Raw genomic sequence first — 15408 nt, 5'->3', positions numbered from 1 at the left:
AGTTGAAAGAGCTGTGAAATGCAAGAGATATCATCTGTAGCATTTCTGTATAAAACTTGGGCATATACGAACGAAGCACAGCAACCATTTATCATACACACTTTTCCTGTTTTACCTAATCTAACTTAACGCCAGTTATATTAGTGTTCAAATCTCAATTAACATAGACATACTTCTGACTAAATTATAATTCAGCAATGTCATGTGGAAGCTTTCCTTTGAAGTCCCACTTGTTGAAGAATGGCAGCAGCTCCAAAACCAGTCATGAACATGTAGAGCTCCACAGCAATGTTATTAACATTAAAATGCAGTGTCCCCAGATTGGAAGTAATTGTGGGTGACAAGGTGACAAAGTTTGGGGCCAGCTGTGCTGTAGTATCATCATGGATAATATTCCTGTTGGCTTGTAGTCCTTGCTGTATAGTGCTTATGCATCACTGCTACCAGAGTGGTATTCTGTTGGAGTTTGCCAGTGGCCTGTATCTTCCTCAAGAAGTCAGAATTGTCCTGCATATAACTTAGGGTATTGGGTGTGTTGTACCTGAGGTTGGTCCATACATTGCTACTGTGATAGTTCAAACATTCACCAGGGCACCCAGGGTTTGTATATTTTGAGTAGCTGATGAATGTATATGAAAATGTGTTACATTGTTTTAAAATAGAATATCAATATATAATCAAGCTACAACATCTCAGTTAAAAGCCCAGAAAAATCAAATGTATGATCGGGACCCAATGAGCCTGGATCTCAGTTCAGCCAGTTGACACTGTATTCCTTCACGACGACTGCCAATTATTTGATGCAGGCAAGCATTCTGTTGTAAATTCCAAGGTTGTTATAAAGCACTTCCTCGTTTCTGCATGGGTAACAGGTCCAACAGACGATTTCAGCAAATAATTATCCTTGGACAGCATTCATATGTGTATACACACCAGTAAAACAAATGACTAATCAACAAATGTATCTACAGGTCTCTAATGAAATCCACAAATAGGAACATAAATCCATAATAAACTATAAAAACTTCAGTACGGCTTACTGAAACACAGAAGAACCTGAGAGGGAAATTATAAACGTGGCATTGTTTAAATCCTTAAGTCCCAGATGTTTGGGTAGGAATGCACAAGAATATTCATGGAAGCCTCATTGATAATTTGCCAGCCTGCCATGTGCAGGAACTGGACAAAATGGTGGCTGAAATTGTAGGATATGGAATATGTATGCCAAATGTGAGTAATTTCAGACTGGTACATTAAATCAGAAGTTTTATGATCCTCTGTTGAATGCTGTCACTGTAGGTCCTGGGTCCCACTGTGGAATATGTGCAGTAATAAGAAAACAGTATGCCTGTCAACATTAGGAGAATGCCCTTTTCTCCATACCTCATAACTGTAGACAGCACACACACCCCACACACACATACTCCAGCCATTACAAAAGCCTGAATTGGCTGTTTGCCATGATAAGAAAGAAATATGCTTGGGATTAGGCCAGTTTCCAGATAACCAGACAAAACTTGCTGGACCTTGTACCAGCACCATCTTTAGAATGTATGCACATTTCTGGGCAGGAAAATAGACCAAGACCCACTAGGTGGCAATATTACAATGCAGATCATCATGTTATCTTTCTGTATGTGTTAAGATTACCAATTGCTCCCCCCCCCACAGTCCAGCTAACCAGATGTTCATACACAAACTGGCACATATCACTTGCTGGTTCCAGATACCATAAACATAATATTCAGATGCTATCAATCTGCCCTGCTTTTAGTTTTAATTCCATTCAAATGTACAAGCCCATCCAGAATGTGGATGTAAATTGAACTGAACTAATATCCCTAACCTTTTCATTGTCTGTCTAAACACTGCTGGAATAAATCTTGATCTTCCCCTTCCCAGGCCAACTATGCCCACCACTGCTTACACTTTGGAAAGCCAATCCAAGGGGAAAAAATCTGGAATATCTTCACATCACAATCTTCTTGGCCAAAAAACAGCATTATGTTTTCCTGTTCTTTAAACATGTATGAATTGCACAAAAGAAACTGCATGTAGTTTTAAGTCTCCAGGTAAATGTTATGAATTTCCAGGGGAGTGAGGGAAATAGTGACTACAATAGGCAAGGTTATCTGGTGAGCCAGTGTGTGTACATGCTGTCATCTGTACTAGGTAATCTGGGTCATTTACAAGAGATATACAGACCCCTATTGCTCTGTCAGCACATTTTTCAGTGGACATGCTCTCTCATTTGTGATGTTATTGTAATCTGGATTGTGTGGGTTTATCTGTAAGAGTAGATGGATGGGTTTGCCTTTCGTGTATTAACCTTTTGGTCATTCCCAATTCTATTATTCTATAAAATAATTGTCTCTCTCATGCACGCACACACACTTCCCTATACACACATCAACGAGTTCAGTGGCAGCAGGAGAACAGAAAATTCGCAGATCTAAGCATGTGCCCTTGTGCAATTCTCGATGTGGTTTATATATAGATCCAAGACCCTTTTTTGTCTAAATCCTTTCACTAATGACAGAGATAACCTTTTCTCTCTCCCCCCCCTTTAATGGGTCCCCAGCACCTTTCATTACTATGCTTCAACTAAGGGATCTCTCCTTAGGCCACACAAAGGTTTAGACTATTGCACTACAAACATGGAGACCAGAGTAAAAATCCACACTCTGCCATGAAGTTCACTAGGTGACCTTGGGCTAGTCACTCTCTCTCAGCCTAACTGCCTCACAGCATTTTGAGAATAAAATGGGGAAGGAATAGGAATGTACGTTGCTCTGAGCTATCATGAAAGACAGAGCTGCTATTGTGTAGTTGCTAGTGCTGTACTGAGATGCTGAATCAAACCCCTACCCTGCCATGAAACTTGCTAGGTGACCATGGGCCACTCACTCTCTTAGCCACTTATTTGTCGGGGTTCTTGTGAGGATAACATGGTAGATAGAAAATTATGTCCACTGCTTTAAGCTCCCTGGAGAATAGCAAGGACAAGTGGAGACCCGCAACAAAATGTTGCCTACTGTGTTCTAGTTGGGTCTCCACTTGTTCTCTTTCCCCCCCCCGGCTCCGAGCCCCACAGCCCAGAGAGGGAGCCCGCCCCGCTCCTCAAGAGCGCCGTCCAGCCGGCCCTCCTCGTGGGGGGGAGGCAAAGGAAGCAGCAGGAGGAGGTAGGTACCCCCATCCCGCTGGTTCCCCCATGTCCTCCATCCCCCCCTTGCCTTCCCCCCCGGCTCCTCGCCATCCCCCGGCGTGAAGCCGCCGGGCCTCATGACTTTCTCTCTCTCCCCACCCCCGGCTCCAAACCACACACACTCTCTCTCTCTCTCTCCCTCTCTCTCTCTCCCCTCTCTCTTCTCCCCCTCACCGGCTCCAAGGTGAGGCCTGCGCGGCGTGGAGCCGCTGGGCCTCACGACTTTCTCTCTCTCTCTCCCTCTACCCACCTCCACCCCCCGGCTCCGAACCGAGGGCCAATCGGCTCGCCGATCGGCCCTCACCGCTCTGGGCCCCCCCTCCCGGCTCGCCGCTCCCCTTCCAAGCAGCGGCAGCCTCGGTCGCAGAGCGTTCCGTGCGCATGCGCATGGAACTCTCTGGCACTTTTGGGGGGATTTAAACATCCCCCCAAAATTTTTGTCACCATTTAGGATTTTTGTGCACACGTGGGGACTGCCCCACGTGTGCACAAACCTCTCCCTCCCCCCCAAGTGCCCCCGATGTCCGGATTTAAGGATCCGCACAGAGGGGGCCAGTTCACTATTAGATATATAGATTTTTTTAAAAAACCAAATAATAATTAACTATTAGTTACCCTAAAGAACACAATTTCCAACAACAAATCTTTAATGTCCTGTTTGGATAGCAAAACAACTGTGGAGATTTCAGCCCAGTTTTAACTATTTATTATCCAATGCACTGCAAGCATCATTGCAACACCAACCAATAATTAGAGAAGAAAAAACATGGTTCAGAGACCAGATAGTTCAAAATCAATGGAACACAAGAATCTTGAAAGAAAGGTAGAGATGAATTGTAATGGGGACATGGGAAGGCACTCAACTACCCCTTTCAGCTTAAGCAGCAGTAGCAAAGCCAATTCTGTTGTTGCCCATGTCATAGACGGAGTAGTACTGCCTGAGGAAGACATCACCCAGGATCCAGAGAGGCTGTCCATTTTGGGAGGGCAGATAGGTGGGCTCAATCCCAACTGTGCAGTAGCCATTGTTCTGTGAAACAATAAAGAAGGCTGGTGAGTGGTACTCAGAAAGCCGGAAACACGAGGTAAAAACTAGGGTAAAATTCATATGTGGATATTGCTGTCTTTTTCTCCCCCACATCTCCATAACTCTAGCTCTCCCCTCTACAGTTCTGATGCCAAAAGAATACAGATGAGTGATATTCAAAGCCATAATACGTACATTGAGGATGTAGGCAGTGGGAGGCAGAGGGAAGGAAATTCCATTGATGGTGAAGGAGATGGTGGGCAGATTCTGGACAGAGCTGCAGTCAACGACATACTGTAAAAAGAAGGCAGGAATTAGGGTTGCCAACCTCCAGGTTGCTCTGGAGTTCTCCCATAATTACAACTGATCTCCAGACTACAGAGGTCACTTCTTCTGGAGCAAATGACAGCTCTGAAGAGTGGACTCTATGGCATGACATCGCTGCTGAGCTCCATCCCCTCCCCAAACTTAACATTTCCCAGGCTAGCCCCCCCCCACCGCCGCCGCCAGTTTTCAAGGAATTTCCCAACCTGGAGTCAGCAACCTTAGGCAGAACAGTAGACAGTTGGGACTGTATGGAGCTCATTTAATTATTTGGCCACAACAGTTTATTCAATAGTCATCAATTCCAGGGTTCTTCATGGCTCTGTGACCAGCTGTACACACTGCCACACACGCTTCTGTATCAGTCTCACCCGGCTCACTGTGCTATCCTGTAAATAGTCATCCCCGACATGGTGCTCATGGTCCTCTGGGCACACCCTTGTGCATATCCTGATGCCAGTTTCTTCTTCCCCAAAGTGTCACTTCCCAGAGCAAAGAGCCAACCCTGGCTTTCCTCTACGTTTAAGCAGGAGTTGCTTTGTGTCTGCATTTGGAAGCAGCTGCCTCCATCACAGAAGAACACTTTGCTTGAGGCAGCCATTTTGTGATTGATTGTGCCCTTGCCCCAACTTGGCAGCTACTTTATGGTGCTGCCCACCAATGTTCCCTCTAAGCTGTGGAGTCTTGTGAGCAAAAATTCTGCTTTGTGAGCTACTGGCATTAAAGTTGTGAGCGAGCAATTTGTCTACTGCATAAATTAGTTTGCTCTGGAGCCATCCTTCCTGAGCTAAGACAAAAAATGTGTGAGCTGGAGGCTAAAAGACTGTGAGCTAGCTCACACTAACTCAGCTTAGAGGGAACACGGCTGCCCACTAACTGTTCTCAAAATCCAGAACTGCCCACATACTCAACAAAATTTGGTAGCCCTGCTTTTACAGCTACTTACCTCTCCATACTGATTTTGCTGACCACCCACAGCATTCAAGAAACTCCCCATGAACTGCTGAGGAACAGTGAGAAGGGATGTTCCAGTATCCACAATAGCCTGGCAGCCTTGACCACACCATCCAGTAGCTTGTCCTCCAATAGAGAACCTGAGGGGAAACACAGAAAATCCCTTTGTGTGTGGTTTTTACATGGTACTTGGACAGTGGGTCCAAATGCTCTTTTAACGGATTCATCTCTATGAAGAAGTTGTCTCCATCTCACGGCCTTTAATCGTGATGCAGACAGAAGTCCAGAGAAAAAGAGAGAGAAAGAGAGAGATTGTATCCCGGAAAGTATGAGATGATTAAATAGTGACACCCATTCAAACTTAGTGCTGATTCAAGCAAACCAGTCACACTCATGATCTTCCCCATTTGCCATTTGGATAATATGGTTTACTTGTACATCAGTATTCAGTCAGTGAGTAACTTGTAGCACAGTACAATAGAGATTACATGGTCCAAATGTGTATCAGTATGAAGCCAGAAAACAACTAACACATTAAGAACACAAGCTCAGTAACACCTATTTTATTCTCACTGAACTGAATGCAAGAAAATATACATACCATTCTCTAAATGATCTAATCCCAGTGCCATTGTATATGAATCACACGTCATCATGGTCCTCTTAATCCTCACAGGAACACTGACATGACCTCAAGAAGCCATGGAAACAGAAGAGCTTGGTGCCTAGCCTAAGACTGTACAGGGAGTCCATGGCTTGCCATCTTGGTTTTACAATCTGATTTTACACACTTACATTCAGAAATGCTTCCCATTTGTTTTAGAATGCAGATGGTATTTTATTTGTATATTTAAAACTTTTTAACCTTTCCTTGGAACAGCTTACAACAATAGGCAAGTTGGCACAGGAAAATCTACAGACACAAAGGCCAACAATATTGGCCAGTGATATATATGTATATCCATAGTACACATTACACATCCTAATGGTACACAGTACAAATCCATTTTAGGTCTGTTTTAGATCACTCCAACAAACCAAATGGAGCATCAGAGAAATCCCCTCAGAAAATGCAGCCTTAAATACTTTCCACAAGAGTGGAAGGGATGGAGTCCTGCACACAGCCTCTGGATTCCCATTCCGAGGGCTGGGGCAGCCACAGAAGAACCTCTCAAGTGGATGGCAGCAGTCCTTAGTGATGGTCACACCAAGTAGAATTGGCAGCTGCATCCATACAGAGAGATGCTTGGAGGCCCCCAGGCTGTGAAGCACTTTAAGTCAAGCCAAGATGCATGTTGGTAGCTAATATGTTTATTCTAATACCGGCAAATATGCAAAGAGTGGCAGATGAACCATCTTGACTGCCCCCCACCCTTGAATTCAGCCTTCAGCAGATACTGGGTAGCCATGATACTCTGTAGCAGCAAAATAAAACTGGAGATGGGCAAATGTTGTCCCCATCTTCAAGAAGGGGGAAAAGGAGGATCCGGGTAACTACTGACCCGTCAGCTTAACGTCTATACCTGGGAAAGTTTTAGAACAAATCGAACAGACAGTCCTTGAGCATTTAGAAAGGACAGCTGTGATTACTAAGAGCCAGCACAGGTTTCTCAAGAACAGGTCATGTCAGACTAACCTTATCTCTTTTTCTGAGAAAGTTACTACCTTGCTGGATCAAGGGAATGCTGTAGACATAGTTTATCTTGATTTCAGCAAGGCTTTTGATAAGGTTCCACATAATATTCTTGTTGACAAAATGGAAAAATGTGGTTTGGATCCTGTGACTGTTAGGTGGATCTGTAACTGGTTGATTGCACCCAAAGAGTGCTTGTGAATGGTTCCTCATCATCTTGGAGAGGAGTGACAAGTGGCGTGCCTCAAAGATCTGTCCTGGAACCTGTTTTGTTCAACATCTTTATCAGTGATTTGTATGAGGGGATAGAGGGAATGCTTATTAAATTTGCAGATGATACTAAATTGGGAGGGGTAGCAAATATGATAGAAGACAGAGTCAAGATACAGGATGATCTTGACAGGCTGGAAAACTGGGCTAAAACAAAATTAATTTCAATGGGGATACATGTAAAGTTCTGCAATTAGGCAGGAAAAATCAAATGCATAATTATAGGATGGGGGAGACTTGTTTTGGCAGTAGTATGTGCAAAAAGGTTCTAGGGGTTTTGGTAGATCATACACTGAACATGAGTCAGCAGTGTGATGTGGTTGCTAAAAAGGCAAATTTTGGGCTATATCAACAAAAGTATAATGTCCAACCAATGGGTTGAAATTAAATCAGAAGAGTTTTCAGATAAACATTAGGAAGAACTTCCTGACAGAGTGGTTCCTCAGTGGAATAGGTTTCCTTGGGAGGTGGTGAGCTTTCCGTCTTTAGAGGTTTTCAAACCGAGACTAGATGGCCATCTGACAGTAATGCTGATTCTGTGAACTTAGGCAGATCATGAGAGGAAGGGCAGGAAGGGTTGCATCAATACTTAGTTCTTGTGGCCCTTTCTTACACGCCCAGGGAAATGCTGATTGTCACTTTGGGGTCAGGAAGCAATTTTTTCCTCCAGGCCAGTTTGACCCCCAGTGATCCTGGAGCGGTTTTTTTTGTCATCTTCTGGGTGTAGAACAGCTGTCATTGTGGGTGTGGGGGGAGGTATTTGTGAATTTCCTGCACTGTGCAGGGAGTTGGACTAGATGACCCTGGAGGTCCCTTCCAACCCTATGATTCTATGTTAACTGGCCTCCATACCCAAAGATCCCAGTATGACCACTGACTTTGGAAAAACTGCAAAGAAAAAAATGTAATAATGTAGAAGATAACCTGGAGAAGTGTTCCCTTACTTAATGGCTTTACTTTACTCACAGCAAAAAAACACACAGCCAACCTTAGTTTCAATTATCTTACTGCTCAAGGTGGAAAGTTAATAACTTTGGAAAGATCCTCTGACTAAGTGAATTGCAAAACACATAGGGATCCATAAGAACTAAAACAAAAAATTCATTTTACACCTGTTTTTCTACATTTTTTCTCCTTTTTACTTTACCCTTCCTGCCTAGAAGGGTATCTATCAAATCCCCCAAAAGTGAAGCAGAGCCCTTGTTCAGACATTCAGAGATTGTGAGGAGACTGGGAACATCTTCAGCTGTTTGAATGGGTTTCCTTTAAAACCATTGATCAAAAATGCAACTTACGTTTGAATTCCAATCTGCCAGTAAAGTTCTTGGGTAACAGGAGCCCAATAGATCTGTCCAGAGTAAAGGCGACTGTCTACTCCTCCAAAGACAACCTCACCGCCATATTGAGAGCTTGGTTGGCTGCAAGCACAAGAGAAAGAATTAGATTTCATAACTTAGATTCAGGTGGGGTAGCTGTGTTGGTCTGAAGCAGCAGAACAAAGTTTGAGTCCAGTGGCACCTTGAAAACCAACAAAGTTTTATTCACAGTATAAGCTATGACAGAGCCAGTGTGTGTAATGATTAGAGTGTTGAACTAGGATCTGGGATAATCTGGTTCAAATCCCCATTCTGCCATGGAAGCTTGCTGGGTGACTTTGGGCCACTACAAATCTCAGCCTAACCTACCTCATAGGGTTATTGTAAGGAGACTGTGGGTCCCCATTGGGAAATAAATGAATAAAAGTATATTATGTAAAGAAGTAGACCTAGTTTGAGAAATATAAAACCATCCGGCTCACCTTGGAGAGATATTTTCAGCAGGCACTTCTAGTATTCCAATCTTTTAAGGACATCAACTCCTGATAAATTTCATATGTTTGCAAAACCAGAATATTCTGAATTTGTTGTTCCATATATATTAAAATACAGTTTGATATACCTTTGTTACTATTTTGCTATTCACAGTTTACTTTGATAGTAATGAAATTTGTGAATTGTTGCCTGTTTTCTTATTGATCTGACGCAAAGAGCAGTAGATTAAAATTCTCATAAATCAATTTAATAAAAGTTAATCTGTGAGGTTTTTTAACAGAATTAGGCTAGTGCAGCCATTTTCACATCCTCTAGGTCTCATCAACTGAATATCAAGACAAACAGCTGTCCAGTGCAGGGCTGGGCTGCACAGCACAATAATGAACAGGTGGAATTATTATTATTATTATTATTATTATTATTATTATTATTATTATTATTATTATTATTATTATTATTATTTCAATGTGTTAATTGCCCTATCCGAGTATGGGGGTCCATACTGATTTTTTGTTAACACAAGAACACTAGTCAGGAAGAGTTCTAGAGTGATCTGAGTGATCTTGCCCCCCCTAATTATTTCTATGGAGGCCCTTGAGCATAGGATCTCATCCCATTGCTCATGCTCTGCAAATCAGTAGCCATTGCTGATGGTGTTTCTCCAGGACTGCGTGCCTGCCCCTACCAGGGCTATTTTTGGGCAGGAACGCACCGGAACAGAGTTCCGGCTGGCTCATGAGTTGGCCACACCCAGCAGGAACTCATTAGCATAATAGGCCGCACCCAACAGCAAAAACTCATTAGAATTGACTACATTAGAGGTGTGTGGCCTAATATGCTAATGAGTGTCTCCTGTTGGGTGTGGTCTATTATGCTAATGAGTTCCTGCTGGGCTTTTCTGGCCCCTACACAAGGGTGTTACAGGGGCTAAGAAAGGAAATAGTGAAGCAGGACTGCCAGCAGCACTTCGTGCTATACCCTAAGAGTTATCAGTTACTGTTAGTTAGTGGTATCTCTGTCCTCCAAGCACGACTGCAGATTTTCAGTAGCATGGGGCCAGAGGTGTATGCAGGTGCAAAGAACCATATGTATGGAATGTGCTCACATACACACACACCCCACAAACATGATAATACAATTATCTTGCTTGTTCTTATTTTGGGATGGTCACACCTTTGACTTCACAATGATCTACTAGGTTCTTAAACTGTGGTTTTAAATTGTGGTTTTAATGTACTTTTTGTGGTTATTGCTTGTTCACATTGTAAGCTGCCTTAAATTCTGTAAGGTAGAAAGGCAGCTAAGAAACGTTTGAAATAAATAAAATAGAAAACAGTAAAATAGAAAGTTAACATGTTACTGATACTTTGTGAGTATGATATATGAAAAACAATGGAGGAAACAATAAAGCTGGAGGAAAATGTAGCTAAATCCCTTACTTGCTCAGATAAAAGCTGAAGACTGGCTGGGATAGCAAGTTTTCCTGCAACATCGCCTGCAAAGCAGTGGTAGCACCCCCTACTGCCAGAGAAGGGTAGGCCATTCCCAGAATGCCATCAAACTGGGCATAAATGAAGTTGGTGCCAGGCTCATTTTCACTCAGGCCAAACTCCTGGTTTGTGACAACAATGTTCTGGAGCTAAAGGAGGCCAAGAAGAAAGTCTGTCACATAGAATAGACACAGGATATAAAAGAACAGACGGATACCAGATGCTGAATACAGGCAACAGCTTGCCGCCAGCTTTCTGTTTTTGCTTGTGAACTTCCAAAGGCAGCTGATGTCAGAAACAGAATGCTGGACCAGCCTAGTGTTGAAATAATCTTGATCCCCCCAATTGTCTTCAGAGTTGCAAATGTTGTTGCCAGGTATTCTCTAAATACATGAATATTTGCTGAATTTTTAATTATATGTGTGTGTTTCACATCTTATGATATTTAATTTAAATATTTGATATTTGATCATATTGATTATTGGCATAATATACCATTTGAAAGTTTTCTTTAATAAAAGCTGACATGAAATGGTATTTAACATCTGATTACGTTTCGTACATGAAAGGCATAGAATTTAGTGCAGGGCTGTAGTGGATTGCTAATGAGCAATGTTATTTATAATCCACTCCTACCTATGTTTACTCCCAAGTGAATCCAACTGATTTCAATTGGATTTACATCCAAGCAAGTGTACTTAGAGAAACAGCCTTAGTAGGCAGCTTTTAGTAATGAAATGTAATGGTATGTGGTATCTGAGAGTTGATATGCAATGGTATTTAATAGCTGGTAATATCTTAGGGCTGGCGATCAATTCTGTTTGGTATCTGATAGATATGCAATGGCATTTATTATTTGACAACTTTTGACAGATGACAGATTATGTGATTCCATGTTTTGAGTCTGCCAAAACAATCAAGAGAAGCCAACAACTTAGGTTCCAGCCAAGAGCTGTTCACTAGGAATTTCTGACAATAAGGTCTTGGCAATGATTAGTTGGAAATATTAATAATTCCCAAGTTAGACCGTAGCAGCACTTACTGTCAGAGTGTCATAGCCAAAATATCCAGTGAGGCTGCCACTGCCATATTGCAGGCTGAATGTCTGCCCATTGGTGGAGTAGGTGGAGGACTGACTGGGGTTGAATCTTGCATGGTTGCCTGGGAGAAAATAATATCAGATAAAGTGAAGTCTGCACAGATATTTCAGGTTCACTCACTTCGTCCAACTGACCCCTGCAAGTCACAATGCAGCTGTAAGAAAATATAGAAGCTTGTCCAAGTGAAGAGACCAGAAGAATGGTGCAGGTGATGCAAGTCACATGGGAAACTGAGTTCTTTCATCATACAAAATGTTTGTGCTGCACTGTAGGGGTTTTCTTACACTTCCTGTTTCGCTCTGCACTTCCTGTTTTGTTCTAAAGCAAGCAAATAGCAAAGTGCAGAAAAATTCAGTTTCTCTATAGCAGGGCCGTTTCGAAGCCCAGTCTCCAATCTAATCAAAACAGACTTCACAGTTGCCAATGAAACTAGTTTCGAACCCTTGGATAGTGACTACTCACTGCAAGCCTGACTCTGGCAGTAGACAGATGGCACCCACAAGTTGGAAGAGCCAGTATCAAACAGCACCAAGAAATTCTGAGGTGGAGTTCCAATGCTGATTTCGCCATAGTATGATGCCTAGGAAAAGAATGTTGTTACAGTCTGAATTTTAGAAGGATGCCAGGGGTAAGCTGAGCCCAGTGGCCCCCATAGGACTGGAGGAACTGAGTCAGGAGGATGCAGAAGGGGACACAGAAAGACCCAAACCATGTTGTCCTGACCTTTAAGATTTCACACAGGGCAAAGAAAAGTGTATCAAAGTTCTCTCTAAAACACAAACTTGGAAGAGAAAAGGAAAATAGAAGAGAGACTCACATCCATGTATGCCATTGGTTCAAAAGCAACATTGTACTCATTGAAATGATACTTCTTGGCTGGGTCAAACTTGTGGTGCTTCAGGTAATCTTCCAGCACTCCCTTCTCCTTCATCACCTCTCGAATGGACTTCCCCTTCTTCAAAGGTAAACTAGATGGGGGGGGGGGAGAGAAGAGTGTAGACTATAAACAGGGTAGCATTTAAACATCCCTTGGTTGATAACAATTACCACACAAACAGAACACCAATCAGTGTTTTTCATGTTTGCACTCTCTGGTTCATGATTGATGGCCAACTTTTTTTGTAATTTGAAAAGGAAGAATTGCTCCTACACTAGCTGTTTTCTCCAAAACTGACTCTAGTATATCACTTAGATTTTCCTGATAGTTCAGATACCCAAATGACTCGGAAGGAAACAACCCTGAATGTGAGATGATTCCTCCTAAAAATGTTATATACAGAAAAAAAATTCTTACTGGACATAAGTGTAACTTGTATTTGAATATAAGATGACTCCTTCCTTTTTAATGTCATACGGGGGGGCTAGTCTTGCATTTAATTAATTCTTGCAAATACCATGTCTTCACTCTCAAACTACTGCGTTCTTGCACTTCTCCCACTGTCACCCCTTCCTTCCAAGATACATCTGTGGCACTTCAACAAAATTGCATTACAATATTTATGAAGTGTCATTGTTCTGCCTTCTAATTCAAGTAAAGATGTGACTGGTGATATTGTCTATTCCTGCATCTTTCTCCAACACAGGGAAGGGTCATGGCTTTAGTGTTTAGTGTTTAGTGCATGGAGAAGGTCCCAGGATCAATCACCAGCATTTCTGGTGAAAAGGATTATATAGTGGAAGATGTAACAGATGACAGCCATTGCCAGTCAACATAGATGATACTGGCCTTGATAGATCAATGGTCTGATTTAGGATAAGGCTATTTCATGTGCTTTTATTTTCATTATCTGTCTACATCTCCACCATTATCTGGCCTACACTGAGAGTTTAATGGACATGTTAAACCACAAATTGTTCAACCCTTATTTGCCTCATGAAAGCTAGGAAATCCATTTCTGTAGTTTTATGTTACCTTTGGAACAGCATGGTTGGCCAGGAAACAACAGTTGCATGAGCTGTAGATAAAGCCTCAATAGCTTCTACAGTCAGACACAATTAATGCTCAATTCCATGGCAATAAAGGCTACTTTAAAAAAAAATGAATGCTCAAATAAACTAAAACCTGTGTAATATGAATGATGTTATCACAGAGTGCATCACCGACAAACTACCATATAGTAATCTGGACAGTTCATGCTACATCTGGTATTGTGTAAATCCTTGAGGGAACAGCCAGGGGCAGAGATGGGGTGTGTCTGGCAAACACCCTGACCTCCAATGATGTCAGGGCTCCTGTCTCCTGATGCATGCCATTTTCAAGCCTCCTCAGTCAGAGGAAGACTGCCTGGGCCTCTGCCAAGTTAGCGTGTCTTCAGGTAGGCTTTCAGGATTGGGCCCACATGGCATTTTCACCACCAGCCTTAAAGACACTTTTCTTGTGAGCCGTTCATACAGCGGCAGCAGAGCTTCTTCCCCACGGCAAGATCCCATGCTGCCATGACATGCATTTAAATATCAGGATCACATCGGTGGGACCTTTCAAGTGGGTCCTTCCTACCTGATTATTATCCCCTTCCCAGTCCTCAGTACCACTTTCCCCAGTGAAATCTATACAAGAAGTATATTCATACAACTACTTTCCCCCCTGTTTCATTGCAGAAATTCAGGGTGACATATCTATTGGACTAGCTACATAATTGACAAGCTGCAAAAATAAGATTCACTTGGCTATGTGCTCTATGTTCTATTCTGTGAAGATCCCACCATGTGCCAACTAAAACAAAACATTTTGCTGGTCCTATGAACCTGCTTAATCCTATTCTGGATTCTTTCTCTTTATTCCAGACTGTCTCTGTTAATGGGCGTTTCCATATTCTTATTTTACTCATTGCTAAATTCCTGTTTCTTGGGGGGGGGGGGGTTTCTGTTCCATGCGTTTGGCTCCCTCTAATGATCAGTTCAATATCACACAGCTTTTTCCCCAGCATATCTCCCTGCAGATTTAAACTGCAGGTTTTTATGCTGGGGAAAAAGCTGTGTGATATTGAATTGACCACTGGGGGAAGGGGAAACACAATCCTAAGAAACAGGGACTTAGTAGTGAGTAAAATGAGAATGTGGGAAAGCCGTATGGGAAAAAAAAAATCCCTTACAAGGCCTTCTGAGGGTGCCAGCCTGCAAACGGGCAAGATCAACAGGTGACCATACGTGTGCATTCTCTTGTGGTTCCCACCTTGTGGAATGGCCTGCCAGAGGAGTTCAGGATGCATTCTGATATGCCAGTGACTAAAATAGCTGCATGTTGCTAATATGTGTAAATACAATGCTATCATACTCATCATTGTTGAAGTTGAAGACTACTCACGTTATCAGGCCTTCTGAAAGGTGGAAGCAAACGAATGCCAAGATCAACCACTGCATGGTCCTTGGGTTTTCCTGCATACAGCACCCGAATGAGCTTTGTGTACCACAGCAGAAACTGGGCTGAAGTCTCTTTTTTGGAGTTCCTGCTTTTTATATCTTAGAAGCTAGCACCCAAAACCTTATCAATTTACATTGCTATCTCCCTTAGGCTTGTACTCAGCCATTATCAGTGTTCTTAAGTATGCTAAGAAAGGTTTTATCATTCCACTGAGCTTTTATTAAAAACTATTT

General features: G+C 42.5%; 1 protein-coding gene across 1 annotated transcript; it reads right to left on the bottom strand.

Moving 5' to 3' along the window:
• Window positions 1-4082: 4082 nt before the first annotated feature.
• On the bottom strand, window positions 4083-15174 carry LOC107107328 (gastricsin-like). The gene is made up of 9 exons (XM_015407610.1): window positions 15119-15174; window positions 12632-12782; window positions 12277-12394; window positions 11757-11875; window positions 10664-10863; window positions 8709-8831; window positions 5503-5650; window positions 4428-4526; window positions 4083-4235 (listed from the first exon to the last, which is right to left on the bottom strand). The coding sequence occupies exons 1-9, from the start codon at window positions 15172-15174 to the stop codon at window positions 4083-4085; spliced, it is 1167 nt and encodes a 388-aa protein (XP_015263096.1).
• Window positions 15175-15408: the final 234 nt, after the last annotated feature.

The sequence above is a fragment of the Gekko japonicus genome, unplaced genomic scaffold, assembly GCF_001447785.1.
Source record: "Gekko japonicus isolate JY-2015 unplaced genomic scaffold, Gekko_japonicus_V1.1 scaffold1348, whole genome shotgun sequence".
Lineage (NCBI taxonomy): Eukaryota > Metazoa > Chordata > Lepidosauria > Squamata > Gekkonidae > Gekko > Gekko japonicus.
Note: the sequence above shows the minus strand (reverse complement) of the source record. Positions and strands in the feature narration are given on the sequence as shown.